This window comes from Belonocnema kinseyi, chromosome 10 (assembly GCF_010883055.1).
Source record: "Belonocnema kinseyi isolate 2016_QV_RU_SX_M_011 chromosome 10, B_treatae_v1, whole genome shotgun sequence".
NCBI lineage: Eukaryota > Metazoa > Arthropoda > Insecta > Hymenoptera > Cynipidae > Belonocnema > Belonocnema kinseyi.
Genome location: NC_046666.1, coordinates 90,310,482 through 90,327,162, shown reverse-complemented (window position 1 = coordinate 90,327,162; position 16,681 = coordinate 90,310,482). Strand labels below are relative to the sequence as shown.

Here is a 16,681-nt window from a genome sequence, read left to right as displayed (position 1 = left end):
ATACCTTCTCTTGATAAGAATGTAAAAAACTATGCTTTATATGTTTTTTTCATGGTTTCAACATGAAAATCGCCTTGTCTTGAATTTTCACTATCCTATTTGTAATCAACGCGTCTAAATACATAAGTATACGGAGTTTGAAGAAAATCGGAGAATTCAGCTATTCGGAACTTGATCCATATTTACTATATTTTGAAAAATTAATAATAGAAAAATACCTCGCATATCATGAGAGCGGAATCCCAAGTATTAGCAGGTACTCGCTCACCGGACATATAGGCGTTGAAGTCCTTTTCTGCCATGTTTAGAGATTCTGCTGTTAGATTCTCAATAAAAGAAACCGCGCAGCACTAAGAAATATATAAAAGATGAGAAGTATATACTATGAAACAATATTTTAGATGTGCCCTTGAAAAACTTATTTAGGCACATGTAGATTAATTAATAGTTAATTCATTTTAAATAGGCGATCAACATAATTGTACCTTACAAGCTTTTTAAAGTGATGAGATGACTTGGATTTAAAAAAACGTAGTCTGATATTATTTTAAAGGAAAAAATTTCAATTATAAAATATAGTCGCCTACAAAAACAATTTCGTAGCCTAACCAATGAACCAAACATAAGGTGGGTTCCGTGGGATAAGAGGGGCCTCGAGGGATAGGGAGCCACCCGTGGAATTGTAAGGGTCTTGAAGGCTAGGTGGAATCCCGGGGAATAAGACGGGTTCCGAGATCGATGGGACTATAAGAGTCTGGTTAAGTGGGGTTATGTGGATAAGGTTAGGTTGCTGGGCTGTGAGAAATATGTGGGGTTGAGTAAGTTAGGTTGGGTCCCTTCGAATAGCAAAGGCCCCAAAGGATAGGTGGAGTCCAGTATGATAACCGAAGTTCTGATAAATAGGAGGGGTCCCGAGAAATAAGAGGGGTTAATGGATAAGAGGCCCCGGAGAAAAAGTTCGACACACGCTCACCCAACCGAAACTGTAAGGGTTTCAGTCCAGATCTACGAAACCCGCAAGCGGCTGTGAGTCCTATAGTTAAGGTATTTGTCGGAAAAAACGACTTATTACAGAAATGTCTAAAATTCAATCAGCATAAAAAGGCCTCCGAGATCTTTCGAACTGTAAACTTAAAATTGAATTACCCGCCTACAAAAACCGAAATAATTAACAGCAGAATCAGAAATTTTTGCACGTTCGGCCTAGAGACTCGCTGACAATTTCTATTTTTGACATTGCTATCCCTGGATCTGATTTTCGAATTGGCAAGATTCTAATGTGCCAGTATGTTCATGAAAAGTTGCGAATGAAACGAGAAATTACAACAACAAAAAACCTGTCAGCGAGCGTACTAGTCATGAGAAAAGTGAGGTTAGGGATTCTTAAATGAAATGTGGAATTTTGCACAAGCGAATCAATGAAAATGTATTGTACGTCGTATCGAAATCTATGTGAAAGAGTATGGCTGTGCGTTATCTTGACTGCCAAAGTCACACGGGAATTGAGAGAACTTTGAATAAAATATGGATTATTTTTTTCCTGAGATGAATCGCTACGTCAGCTAAAACATTTATATTTGTGTACAATACATGCTCACAAAAGCAAAAACAGGTCGCCAAGCCGAAGAATTACATCCGATAAAACCAGGAAATCGACCTTTCCAAATCATGCATATAGACCACGAAGTCCCTTTTATGAACATTACTTCTAAGAATTGGTACGTTTTTATTATGAAAGATAATCTGATGAAATTCGTTATTTTGAAAGCAGTCAAAGACACTAAGACTATTAACGTGATTAAAGCGATGCTTAAATCTGACCGGGGTTCGTGTTTTACGTCTCGTAAGTTTTAAGAATTCCGTTCAAGGCATGTTATCAAACATGTTCTTAATTCGCCCAGGCATCTTCAGGCAAATTGCTTAGTCGAACGTGCGAACAATATGTTAATTCCTGCAATTGAAGCCAGTGTTTAAGACGAAAACGGGGGAGATTGGGACATTGTTTTCATGAAGGATGTCCCTGAACCGACAGGGGAGTCTCGAAAACTGCAACGAAAATTTCGAGGTCCGCTCGTAGTCACCGCAACCTATTCAGGAAACACCTACGCAGTAGCTGCCCTTCATGTAGTTTGAAAGGGGCGTAGATACGCTTCCACCGCTCATGCAAGCCAACTCAAAATTTGACGAGCACCATTGGCAGAAAATGCGAGTGTAACGAACGGCGAAGATTCAGAAGAAGAGAGTGATAACTCAGAAAAACAGAACATAAATTCGAATTCAAAAGACAATCGCGACTTCGATTCGGAACGAGATGTACCAGTTGAATCATCAGACAACGAATATGTCAAAGGAAGACCTAAGCGAAATCGGCGTCCTGCGAAAAGTTATCCAGAACCCGAATAGTTATTCTTAGCAAGTGTTAATTTGGTTTGTAAGATTCAAGTTTGTGATATTAACTCGAGGACGAGTTTACTGTGAGGATGGCCGAATGTTATAGTTTTGAATATTAGTAGTTATGCGCCACAACCCTACATATGGCGCTGATGGGCGAACGTTAGAGACGTACGTGAAATGGAGAGAAATATGCGAAAATGAGCGTAACGAGAGAGTTTAACCGAGCGCGTGATTATACGAATTCGAACGTTATCCTTTGTGCGGGAAAACTATACATATGATCTCTGAGCGTAACTCGAGTGAGGAATTTTCGAGCTTATTGTAATACTTAATTTGAATATACTTAATTACTAATTAAACTTTGGCGCATTCCTTTAAGTTCCTACCCTCGTTTCACTTTCCAGTACAGATTGCTTATGATCGTTTTTCTATATTAAATTCGACCTCCGAATAGAAATAACGACTAGTCTTACCGACCGTACCTCAATCTACATGGCAGAAAATCGATCGCGTCGAAATACAGTGAACTCTTTTATACCGCAGATTTTGAGGTTGACGGTGGGTGGGAACTAACTCATTATAGCCCATTCCGCTTTTTTTTGTTCACACCTGAGTGCTCTCCTGAGTCACAACTGCAGATCCCGCGCAGTTCCTGTTATACCTACTTGCAGTGCGGCTTCAATTCTCAGAAGGGCAATAGAAGGAAGGGCTATTGACGGGTTTCACTGTATTAAAATATCAATAGTTTATTAACTGCTATTTCAAACAGGCTAAAAAAAGTTCCGTTTGACTTCAGAAATGATCTGGTTTAATGAAGAAATGAATGGTTTAATTAGAGAAAAAACAGTTTCTTTCGTAAATAATTCGAGAAATAAAAAGGAGATCACATTTTTAATAAGAGAAAAAGATGAGGTATTAAATTCCTAATATGCATGTATATAAAATTATACATCTCTTTTTTGCATCCGATCTGAAAATTTGGTCAGCGGGCCCGGCTTAAGAAGCGTGAATGTAACGGAATTAGAGTAAGGGAGACGCTCGCATGTGGAAAAAATGACGGTTTTTCACATGTGAGTGTCTCACTTATTCTAATTCCTCTACATTCGTGCTTCTTAAGGAGTGAGAAAGACAGATAACCCACGTTCCGCCGGGCCTGTTGGTCAGGGTAGTGGAAAACTGCATAAAACCAAAACTTAGGCGTGCAGCCGGTTACGGACAGACGAGTTTAGATGTAGACATTCTGTAGTTACCGCGATATTAATATACTCATGTCAAACTAAAGCTTTCTCTGCCTGGGTGGCTGAATAAATTACTGCCGTGTCGTATCGGCTGAGAACTAGTGCTCGGCAACATCGCATTGAACAGTTGTATGAGTGTAGCTGGACTGAGCGTGTGTACAAATACTAAGCTCTCATTCTGGCTCCCAGCGTTCAATTAGCATAATTGCGACGTTGGAAAGCACTTCACTATCATTTCAGAACGCGATTGACTTTTCGTTCCTGACCTTCATAGGTAGCCACTGGCTGAGGGGAGCGAACGTCCCCTTCCACTGCACGGACTACGGCAGTAAGTCTAGAAATATTCAGCCCTTCTCTCCCCCGCTCTTTTCATTTTCCGCATTCTTAATTTTGGAGATGCTTGTGCTCATGAATCTTTCCACAGTTATTTTAATCAGTCTTTCAATCAAACGCATCTAAATGTTTTCTATTTCACTGGGGTTTTGCAAGACATTCAACTTCAAACGGAGATTAAATTTAACAGTTTTCATTTGCCTTATAGATTTCAGAACCTTGGATCGAAACGCGAAGCATTTGTTTGTTTTAAAACAAATTAAAAAGTATCAGTCCAAAGAACTTTCGAGATTGACCTTTGTTGAACTAGTATCGCGTTATTATGGCAGATTCCAAAAGTAAGTCTCTACATGCTTCACGCTTTAAAGATTTAGATGAACAAAATTTTTATTTGAATTACTTTGACCTTGTATGGTATTGTATAGTATAGTATTATATAGTATTGTATTGTACAGTATTGTATAGTATTGACACATGGATTAGGCCTATTGGGGATACCACTAAAAAAACGGTCCTTATTATGCTTTACCCCCAGGGTGGTGCGGAAAAAAGCATTCAAATCTATTTTCAGTACGATTTCAGATATCACTGGACTAGAAATGGAAGGGAGAGTAGGGTTGGACATTGCTTGAGAGGGCGTAATAGAAGAGGATAGATCCGTAGTCCGTGCAGTGGAAGGGGACGTTCGCTCCCCTCAGCCGGCAACTACCTGTGAAGCTCGGGAGCGAAAAGTATAGTGCTCATTTGAGACTTGAGTCAAACGTCGAACTTTGAATAATATTTACTGATTTCGAAAACTTTTTTCAAGTTGAAATTTATTGAGCGATGTGTCTAATAATTCATGGTAATATTTGTGATATCTTTTTACCATTTTTGCAATGACAAAAGTTTTAGACACTTTATTGACTATAAATTCTATCACTGAACCTCCTTAAGAACAGCGAAAATACGACTAACCGAGAATACGAACGGACACCTATCCGAGCGCCAATCGCGTCCATTCTTACTTCACCGTTGAGATCTCACTAAGTCAAGAATCACCACCTAGCTTACTGCCATCGGTATTATTCAATTATTATTTTACCTTAAATTGCAAAATAACTCCACTCCACGTTTTTCCATTTTAAACGCATTTTAAAAATAAGTATTCAATATTGAAGACTAAAACTTTGAGAATCAAATGATTTTATAATTCATTTTTCACAAATTCTCACACGGGCAAGGCTTGAGGGTCGAAATTCAAATCGAGGTCGTGTGAGCATAATTCGAAAGATTATTGAATTTCATTCGATACGTGTCACGGCTTTTTTGTAAGTGGTGCCTAGTTTTGAAAATATTAATTGTTTTAAATTTCAGCTATCTTCACTGAGTCACTAGTATCAGTCGAAAGAACGAATTCGTCAATAATTATAAATTGATAGTTTATTAATAATTATTAATAACAAAGCCACACAAAATAAAAGTCAAAACAAACAAAAAAAGGGTCGCTGAATCCGAATCATGGGTTCATTTGACCCCACCAGATCAGGATTTTTGATTCGCTTGAAACTCGTTACTCGCGGGTTTTCGGGGTCGCTAATTACGAACTTGATATTATTTTTTCAAAATTCAAAATGGCGGAAACTTTTTGAAAAAATTCATCAGATTCGCTTGAAACTCGTTACTCGGGGGTATTCGGGGTCGCTGGTTTTGAATTTAAAGTGCTCTAATTCCAATTTCCAATTACGAATTCGAGGCCTTAAAAGGGCTGTTTGGTAAAACTCTTGAGAAAAGGCATATTACTTTAATTCTCTTTTTTTGAGCTGTATCGAGTTCTTTTCTCTTCAAACGATCTATGTAGAGGATTTATTTTTCGTTCCCTGTTTTGTCCCAGTGTTTCTCTTTTTAGCATCCAGCAAAAGTCTGCAAGCATATTAACATCCCAACGTCCCTGGTAACGAGTTTCAACAACTTTAATATCTTGGTGAAAACGTTCACCTTGTTCTTCACTAAAGTGTCCCAGGTTTTCCGGAAATTTATCAAGATGAGAGTGCAGAAAATGCAGCTTCAAGTTCATCAAGCATCCTAGTTTTTTATATTCCGTGATCATCTTGTCAACTAGTTCTTTGTATTGTGGAATTTTTCTGTTTCCTAGGAAGTTTTCGGCAACTGCTTGAAAACTAAGCCAGGCTGCTTTCTCCTTAGCATTCATCGTCTTGATAAACTCATCATCCCTGAACAGTTTCCGAATTTGAGGACCATCAAACACCCCCTCTTTAATTTTGGCATCAGAAAGTTTAGGGAATACCTTTTGCAAAAACTTGAAACATTTACCGTTCTTATCAAGAGGTTCTTAGAGGACAGGATCTTATATCCAGGTTTGAGAGACTTTCTAGATGGACAATTTCTTACCTTGTAATGATGATCTCTGTCTCTACTATCCCATAAACATAAGTAGCAGGGGTACTTTGTGAAACCGAAAATCCGTCAAGACTCGCGGTCGCGACCGCGTGTGACGATTCGACTCAAAGCACGCGTTGTAACATGATGCCTCCTGTGGGGTCAATTTTTGCCTCATTACTCGATTTAAAAAAGTGCCTTTGTGTTCACGCGCGGTCATTGGCACGCAGTGTCGTGAAACTCGCGCGTCGCATTTCCGGGGCCGGGTTGCGCACGCACTGAACCACGTGAGGACCGCATGGCAAGGAACAAAGCCTGTTCCGCTTGCAGTCTTCACAGCACTAAAAGTGTTCCGTTTCCAGTCTTCACATCATTAAAAGTGCTTCCACTTCCAGTCTTTATAGCAACAAAAATACTTACGCCTTGAGTCTTCAGAGGGTCGTCGCTCCAGCAAGGATCCCTAATCACCATCATGGCTCAACAATCTTAAAGCTAAGTAACCTTTTTCGTTTCATTCAGTGAAAATTAGTGCGGGATATATCGCGAATTACAATTGATTAATCGTTGTTTCGATTTTGAAGAATTTCGGTAATTCGGGTTTAGATACATTCGGTTCATGCGACAGTGAACCGATTCAGGTATCCTGGTCATTGAACCAAGTCGCCTGTTTCAGAAAATTATCACGATTTTTTACGATTTGTTAGTTAATTCTGTAAACAGAGAAAGTAAAACTTTTTCACTTTAATTGATTTGTTCGTCATCGAATCTTATAATCATAATTAATACAAACTTCAAAAATAAGGGCTAATACATAATCAGCGTAAAAATATGTAACACAGTTTCGCCCGGGGTCGAGCCGTGAACCTTCAGTGTGTCGAGCGGATGCGAGAGCCGCTAAAATACTTATTAAAATAATTAATAAAAAAGGTGGAAAGATTTATTTTTTTATTTTTTGTTGCGACCACGTGAGTTAACTCAAATTTAGTTTTTGTCGGGTAGATATCGGCAAATCATAATGGCGTTAACCGGGGCACAACAGGCACGGGTAGAGTACATAGTACAAAAGGGAATTTCGTTAGAAACAACAATCGCGAAACTAAATACCTATATAAAGGATTCGAAATGCGACCCGATAAATGCACAATTACGTTCAAAAGGAATTTCAACTCGGTTTATCGAATACGAAAGATATAACGACGAGTTAACAAGGTTGAATCCGGGGCATCCTCGTCTTCAAGCACTTCTTGACATCGAATCGGATTATTACGAAATCGCTATCGTGGTCACAAAACTCCAAACTTTGACCCCCCCCCCCCAGCTAACTCGAAATTGGCGCATAGTAACATCACTATTTCCGGAAAACAAGATCGGCCGAAATTACCGGAAATAAAAATTCCTGCTTTCGGCGGGGAGCATAGTAAGTTGGTTTCGTGGAAAGACAGCTTTGAGGCGTTAGTCCATTCAATGTCGGATCTCAGTGATTACATTAAGCATACGCAGTTAGTGAACGCGTCATCAGGATCAGCTTCCAACCAAATAATAGCTTTCCCTCCCAGCGAAGAAAATTATTCCAAGACGTGGAAATCATTTTACGAGGCTTATGATCAAAAACAAATACTCTTCGCGGAGCATCTTGATGCTATCCTTGATCTTCCGGTACTTTAGAAAGCGAATACCGATCACCTTTCATCACTCATTGATAAAGCGCGACAGGATATCAGCATGCTTAAAAAAGTCGACATCGAAATACATGAGCAGATCGTTATACGAATAATAGATAGGTGCCTACCACCGGGAATCTCGGCTACTCCTTGCATCAAATGCAAGGAACAGCATTGTCTGTTTAAGTGTCCGATTTTCAACGAACTCCAAATGCGAAAAGGTTGGAATCTGGTGAAGACACACAAACTTTGTAGAAATTGTTTATACGAACACGCGTTTCCCTGTAAGAGTAAGAAACGTTGCAAGAAGTGTGATCGAGAGCACCACACGTTGTTACATTCGGAAAAATCACCCAAGTCGATCAAACAAGACCCTTTTCAAAGTAAGGAAAAATCAAAAGCTTCCACTTCTGCAACCTCGCAAGCATAACTATCTGGTCAGACCTGCATTTCAAAGCGTTCCCTTCAAATTCTCAATTAATGACTACGGCGGTAGTAAAAGTTCAAAATGACACGGGAAATTGTTTCATGGCACGGGCATTACTAGATTCTTGCTCTACGCTTAATTTGATTACCGAAAATTTCGCAAATTCATTTAACTTATCTAAACACACGTGTTCAATAGATATCTGGGCGGTTAACGGTTTATGCACGGTATTTAATGATTACATCAAGGTCGCATTTTGTTCGAATTACAATCATTTCAAACGAGAATTAAATTTCTTAATAGTAACAAAAATAGCCGCTCCCATGCCAAGTGAAACATTTCCTAGGAATTTGTTTGACATCCCTAAGAATTTACAATTATCGGACCCTCAGTTTCATATGCCTAATCCAGCCGATTTATTGATAGCTGCAGGTACAACCTTAGCAGTGTTATCGGTAGGTCAAGTTGAACTTCGACACCATATGGCTCAAATCATCTTACAAAAAACAAGTTTAGGTTGGATCGTAGCAGGAGAATCAGACAGTATTATAGCATCTGCGGGGGCTTCTTGTAATGTTGTAAAATTGGATAAACTCCTCGAGCGTTTTTGGGCTATACAAGATTTTGACCATGAACCTTTAAAGTCTCGTGATGACGTCGCTTGCGAACAACACTATGTAGATCATACCCAACGTGATGCTAACGGAAGGTACATCGTTCGACGTTCTTTTCGGGATAGTAAATTCAAGTTAGGCGAATCTAGAGGTCAAACATTAAAGCGCTTTTATTCGCTCGAAAGAAAGTTCGAATCCAATCCATACTTAAAGTCAGAATACCATAAGGTAATGGAAGAGTATGTTTCACTCAACCACATAACTCTGTGTGAGGATACCAAGGAGGGATGTTATCTTCCCCATCATGCTGTGATCAAAACATCCAGTGAGACCACGAAGGTTAGAGTAGTATTCGACGCGTCAGCTAAAACTTCGACAGGCATTTCACTCAATGAGGTTCTCTTGACAGGTCCCATGGTTCAAAATACAATTTTTAAACAGACCCTGCGCTTCCGAACGCAAACCTATGTCATCACCACGGACATCGAAAAGATGTATAGATACATACTAGTTCATCCAGATGATAGGACGTTTCAGAAAATTTTGTGGTACCATCAAGGTAAGATTAGGACATTTCAACTAAACACCGTGACATTCGGGACCGCCTGCGCACCGTTTCTCGCGATTCGCACATTACACCAAAATGCTCTCGATGAAGGAAAGGATTTCGCACGTGCTAGCACAATTCTTCTACGCGATTTTTACGTTGACGATTTGGTTTCCGGCGCAAATTTAATCGAAGAAATTCTAAGTAGTCGCGACGAAATGATTGAACTGTTAGCTCGTGGTGGCTTCATTATCAGACAACGGTCGTCCAATCATACTTCGGCTCTACACAATATCGATAAGAAAATCTTCAATTTAGATTACGGCATCGAAGAAAATCTGATTCAGAAAATTCTTGGAATAATTTAGGATTCCCAACGCGATATTCTCACCTACTCTCAAAACTCTTCGACCAAACGTAAGGTCTTGTCGGAGATTTCAAAAATCTTCGACCCGCTTGATTTTTTAGGGCCCGTAATTCTTTACGCGAAGGTTTTGATACAAGATTGTTGGAAGGTTAAAGTCACGTCGGACAAATCGCTTCCTCAAGACATCCAGGCTAAATGGAAATCATTAACTGTTTAACTCCCTGTTCTGCAGGATATCTCAAAGTCTAGAAATCTACTGTGTGCGATTCCAGTGGAGATAGAAATCCACGGATTTTGTGATGCAAGCGTTCAAGGGTATGGAGCATGTCTTTTCGTCAGATCGTTAGATGCAAAAGGGATCGTTACCATTAATTTGGTTTGTAGCAAGTCTCGAGTAGTTGCATTAAGTGGTGTCACAGTCCCACGTTTAGAAATTTGTGTAGCTACGATTCTCAAAAAACTTTATGTGCAATCAAAAGCTCAATTGTACTTTCCGATAAAGAGAGTAATCTTCTTGTCCGACTCCACTATCGTACTTTGTTGGCTAAAAAAGGCTCATCTGTTGAGGACCTTCGAAGCGAACAGAGTCGCAGAGACCTAGACGCTAGGGGATCAGGTTCAGTGGAGACATGTCCGGTCTGAGGACAATCTTGCAGATTCTCTCTCCAGAGGACAATTACCAGCAGTTCTCTTAAAAATTTCGTTCTGGACTTCAGGTCCCAGTTGGTTGGCTCGGCCTAAAAAGGAATGGCCTAGGTTGGTTGAAATCCCATCGATCGAGATACCTGGTGTACAGGCAGGTACGTGTCTGCTCCTCGCAGGAACTTTCGATTACATTTATTCTCGCGTCTCATCGTTCAAAAGTCTCACCAGAATCGTTGCTTATTTTCTACGTTGCAAAACTCTAGAGTCTCATAGAAATCGTCCACTATCATGTCGAGAAATAAGCGACGCAGAACGTCGATTGGTAGCGATGCTCCAGCGTGAAAGATTCCCGGAAGAGATCAAACGCCGCGCGGCGGTTCAAGAGGCGACTCCTGGTGAAATCACAGCTTTATATCGGAAGTCTACCAAATTCGATTAATTAAATCCGTTTCTCGATGATTATGAGCTCATTCGTGTGGGTGGTCATTTGAAAAAGTCAGATTTGATCTATAGTCAAAAACATCCTCTTTTGATACCTAGTAAACACCCAATTACCGATCTTATCATCAGCGAATGTCACGAAGACAATAAGCATTCTGGCATTCAATCGACTTTATACGCTCTCAGGGAGAAATTCTCGATTTTGAACAGAAAAAACCGAAACAGGAAAATCATCCATCGATGTGTCGAATGCATTCGACAGCGACCTAGATTGATGCAGGCTCAAATGGCTGTTTTGCCCGAAGCCAGGGTGACGGAAGCTCCAGCTTTTATTCGCACGGGGGTAGACTTTTTCGGTCCGATTCTCATCCAAGAAAAGAAGTTTCGCAACAAAGTTATCGTCAAAACTTACGGTTTTGTCTTCATTTGCATGGTGTCTAAGTCGGTACATATTGAACTCGCAACCGATCTCTCGACAGAAGGTTTTTTGGCAGCATTGCGTAGATTTATCTGTCGAAGGTGGGTTGCAGAACATATCCATTTCGATAATGGGACAAATTCCGTTGGGGCCAATAAGGAACTCAGTTAGATTTACGCAATGTTCGACACTACAGAGTTTAAGCACGCGATAAGAGTTTTTGCCTTGTCTAAACGAATTGAGTGACACTTAAATCCACCGCTGTCCCCTTATTTCGGCAGGTTTTGGGAGGCCGCAGTAAAGAGTTTCAAACATAATTTAAAACGGGTCTTGAAAGACCAAAAACTTACGCATGAACAACTCATCACGTTGTTAATCAAAATCGAAGAATCTTGTATTCGCGACCTTTATGCGCTCTTTCAGCCGATCCCAACGATCCGTCTGCAATAACTCCCGCCCATTTATTGATAGGTCGACCATTCAATTTTTTTTTATTTTATGCCATAGATTAATACAGAAATTAAGAAAAAATCGATTTTCTTCATTGAGCGTTTTCGTTAATAACAACAGTCATAAACAATAAGACGCAGGTATCGAAAATGCTGCCAAAGATAGTTATATTGTTTACGGTAAAATTAATGATATAAAAAAAGGTAATCGCTAATTAGCGTAAATTCCTCTATAATTTTCCTGCCTATCCCTATTCCCTTTCTTACACAGTAGTTACGATCAACCCCTCCCTCCACACTTTTTTCACTACACCCTTCAGCTTACGGTAAAATTAAGGATACAGATAATAAAAACAATAATATAAAAATAATAAAATAAAGTCAATTCTGGTTATTGAGGGTCATTATTTATATCAATCGTTATAAACAATTTATCAAAAGAAATTATGAACAACAAATTATGTTATTAATGCTAGACAAAGGTTTTGCAACAATTGGAAGCAATATTATGACACTGGTTAATCTGGAGAGAAGTTTTCATTCGATCGAAAGATTTCTTTATCTCTCAAGAGATCTATCCTCGATATATACAGTGTACAAGTTTACAATTTTTCTGAGCGATAGATTCTGAGGTAAAACTGTGGAAATGTGGCAATTTTGTTAAAAAATCATTGGTTTATAACGTTGTGCATTACAAATAGTTCGTCGTGCGAAAAAAGACCAAGACGCAAAAAATTTATATTTTTGCTCAGCCATGCCAAAAAGGATTTTATCATATTTTTGTGCGAATAAACAATGAAATTTTTAAAACAAAAATTGACCCAGATTTCGAAAACCTACCCATGATATTCGTAATCAAGTGCCTTTTTTTGACCTTTTGAAAAAGAGTAATCTCGGGGACCTATTATTGCATACAGAAATGTTAGTAGCGACTGGATTAATAGGAAATGAAGAAAGTATTTTTCCAAAATGTAGATTTTAGCTATTAAAACAGCAACGACAAATATATCGACTCACTAAACTTACCAAATTAGTAAAGTAGTAACCCGCCTCGCCAGTCATTAATCTGCTTGCGTTGCAAAATCTGGTGATGAAATTAATATTACTCTTCAGCCTTGCTGGGTTCGCTTTTAACACAATGAAGATTAACGCTGGGAGAAATTCATCGGCAGAGGCAGGAGCACCAACAGATTGTTGCAGAAGTAAAAAAATGTTTCTGCAACAGCGAACAACACAAGCCAATTTTTCTTGAGGTGCCCTTGATGCGTCCATATTTAAGAGATCTGAACAGCGAGATTTTATTAATTTGATGAATTTGATAAATATACAATTTATACGAATTCTCCATGGACATGGGAAACACGGTACTAGGCATGCCATTGAAGGGTTGATGCAATGAGGGGGAGGTCCGCCATCTTTTGATGTCCGGCGACAAACATGGCAGCGCCCACATGTTTATATTTTCACGCAGTTTGTCGGCAAAAAATGCTCGTGTGCATAATCAAGTGGCACATCGTAAGAGGGCGGCTCTCCCCACTCATGGAATTCTCCCCCCTCCCGTGGATTCAACCCCACTTGCCCAAGTTAGGATGGGATGCCTAGTCCCGTGTTTCCTATGTCCATGGAATGCTTAAATGTAACGTACCAGTTATTGACGTGTAAACTAATTCCCGAACTTCAGCGCTGGTTTCGTGAATTCTGCATTCCAAATTTTTACCACTGACCCAATTAAGTTGGCGTATTCTGAAAAGAAATGTGAAAAATAAAAAATCTTATTTTGTAATTGTGTAATGAACAGTTTTTAGAACTTCAGTTTTTTAAATTTCTAACACTATACCTGTTTTGAATTGCTAAATCTTTTTCCTCGTCAGTTGTATATTGAGAGCAAAACAGAATTCTGTATAACAGAGTCATCGTATACCTTTCAACGTAATCCAAAAGTTTCTCCTTGGTTTCTGTCGAGAAATCTGCATAAGAATGGATTAAAATAAACCACCAGCGGAAATGATCTAGACGCCTAGTTTTTGAGCTGTTGCTAAAGTTTCTTAGTTTTTATAATATTATTATGCATTTTTTCCTTATTATAACACAAAAGGTAATACAAATCTTTTCCTCTGCAAAATTAAAATATTGCCTATACTTCGGCATGGTCTATGAGAATTCATCGGCATAAAATTCACTGTACAACTAAAAAAGGTAAACATTACACCTCCAGTATTTTAGGAGATATAGCTTTCAAAAATTATTTTTATCGAAAAATGTGACTAAATAAAAAATTTATTTTAGTTTTTCTAAAAAAACTCAATTCCTGTACATCATAGTTGAAAGTTGTCACAAGATAAGTTAAAGTAGACTAAATTTCTTAAAAATCTAAAAAATACAATTCTCCAACAATCATAGAACTGCAGTTATGACGGCTTTCTGAATAAGCCCTTCTTTTGTGTAACTTATACGTCTACGATTACGAGGAAAAAATTGTCATAGTAATATTATAAAAATTACGGCAATTTAGTTATAGCTCAAAAAACAGGCATGTAGATTTTTCTCGCCTGTATTGCAATTGAGCGTGTGGATTCCATAACGTCCGTAGCGCTTCGACTCACTCTCCCAGTACTCGTACCAGTGTACCCCCATAACCCTTGCATTGCTTTTGCTGGAGGGAATGATCTCGGGGTTTTCCCCCAAATAGTAAAACCTCTGCCGATGCCAATTATGCTTTAAAAATATTTTTTTTTTGATATTTGCAATATGAAAATTCTCGCAACCCATTACCATCAGTAATTATCACTTCCTCAGACTTTGATGAAAAAAAAATCTGCAGGGAAGTTTCGCGGAAGAAAAAATTCCAGTGGAAAAGTTCAGTCTTGACGTTTAAGGAAAACTTTGAGAAAATTTGAGCCAAATCTTTCACTTTGTTTAAACGATACGAGAGATTTTTTATTGCCGCGCACGCACTCGAATCGAGTCCGATCGGCGCCTTCGTACCGACCACAATGGTCTAGAATAGGAATTTACTGTTCATAACCGTCCACAGGTCGTATGTGTTAACTTACTATCAGCTGAAATTATTGAAACTCAACATTTTTCTTCACAATGAGCTGTATAATCCGAACAAAATATTAGTCTCCACATACAACCCTATAAGTCTGTTTTATGTGATTCTAAACTAACCCTACAAGTAAAAAAATTGGATTTTGCAAGTTTTTGGCGCTAATAATCATTTTTTTTACGGTTTTCTAATGCAAATTGTTGCTAATATATGAAATAGTACTTCGTACTCCTAATAGTTTGATGTTTGAAAATATTTTTAAAACAATTTATTACTGTTGGTAATAATAAGCAATTTGTGTAATTCTAAAAAGATGCGGCTGTTTTTTATTTTGCAACTCTTGGTCCAATTTCCAATTAGAGCAAGGTGAATAATGCAAGAAATTTGCATTTTTTCTGAAATTTTAAACTTTTTGTCTGATTTCCAATAATAGTGAGGTGGATAATCAATTAAAATTTTTTAATTAATTGTTTAAATAATTTATTATTATCGTTCATAATACTCATTTTGACTAATGCTAGAAAGTTTCGGTTTTTTTGTCCACTTTGTGGACATAGCATGATACCTTCAACAATTTTTTTCAAAAATAATCATAACCTTAAAAATAAATGAACAGATAAATATAAAAAAGAGATGTTTATTCAACTAAAAACGGCAGAGGAAAGTTGAACATAAAAAAACAGTAATTTTATATCACTTATATAAGAGTAGATAGTTATAAACAATAAGAACATAATTAAATAACTGTTTTTGTTTAACTTGCATTAATTATTATCATACAAAAGTGAAAACTGGACAAAAAGTTGAACATTTCAAAACAAAAAAAACACGACTACCTAGCATTAATATAGGAGAAACAATAATAATTTGGTTTAGCAATTAGGTTCTTTCGATTTTTTTACTTATGACCTCACTTCAGCCCCGTGCCACTGATCAAAGCTAAGGTTTTGTTCTAGATTTCACTGGGAGTACTGGAAGCACTGGTGTGACGTCATGATAATGACTGTGCGAAAAGTGGGGAGAGGGAAGAAGCACTGGTACAGTGATGCCAACGCTGAAAAAATTATTTTTTGCATCGAAGTGCAGCGTTGTTATTGGTTTACGAGAAAAGTAGACATTATTTTTCGTGACGTAATTCTTAGTGGTTTTACTGAAAATCGAAGCACGTGTAATAGCAGAGATGAGGTGGGAGATTGCTTATGCCGTGTATTTGATTTCGACCGACTTACCGCAGTGCGCCCTGTTTGCCTTAGCCATCTGGGAACTAAAATTAAAGGTCCGAAAGCGCGCCCTGTTTGCCTTATTGTTATTTTTCAGGAACTAAAATGAATGGTGGCTTACCTGCTACTCACTTGGTAAAACAGGGTACAATTTGATAAAGTAAGTAGAAAAGATTGGAGTTGGTAACAATTATACATAATAAAATAATAAATTAAGAAAAATGTATCAAATCTACTCCTTTAAAATTAATTATTTAACTAAGCTTTGGCTTTAATGATTTTCTCAACTAGAAAATGTTATATTAAAGATAATTTTTTATTTATTATCTCCAGTTCTTATAATAATATAATTATTAATTAATTTATAAATAATACTGTGAATAATTATACCTAATTATTTTGATCCATGTTATTTAAATTTAAATTCATTATTGTGTTTTTAAAGGTAAGGAGTTTATCTAATAATAATTAATTTATTAATATTTTACATAATTTTCAT

The 16,681-nt window shown here is 37.9% G+C and overlaps 2 protein-coding genes across 4 annotated transcripts in view; one reads left to right on the top strand and one right to left on the bottom strand.

Moving 5' to 3' along the window:
- The window catches only part of LOC117182211 (D-glucuronyl C5-epimerase B), a 66,174-nt gene extending 50,029 nt beyond the window's left edge, over window positions 1-16,145 (top strand). The window contains exon 7 of the mRNA XM_033375285.1: window positions 15,919-16,145. Within this exon, the coding sequence (XP_033231176.1) occupies window positions 15,919-15,959 (41 nt within the window). The 3' untranslated portion in view covers window positions 15,960-16,145. The remainder of the gene's footprint in view (window positions 1-15,918) is intronic.
- LOC117182210 (rab5 GDP/GTP exchange factor) overlaps window positions 1-16,681 on the bottom strand; it is a 52,729-nt gene that overhangs the window by 2,210 nt on the left and 33,838 nt on the right. For 2 of the 3 annotated variants that reach the window (XM_033375276.1, XM_033375275.1), the window contains exons 4-7: window positions 13,751-13,880; window positions 13,559-13,656; window positions 12,940-13,196; window positions 219-350 (exon numbers count right to left, since the gene is read on the bottom strand). In XM_033375276.1, coding sequence (XP_033231167.1) covers window positions 219-350; window positions 12,940-13,196; window positions 13,559-13,656; window positions 13,751-13,880 — 617 coding nt within the window. The remainder of the gene's footprint in view (window positions 1-218; window positions 351-12,939; window positions 13,197-13,558; window positions 13,657-13,750; window positions 13,881-16,681) is intronic. The other variant, XM_033375277.1, reaches the window with a different exon arrangement.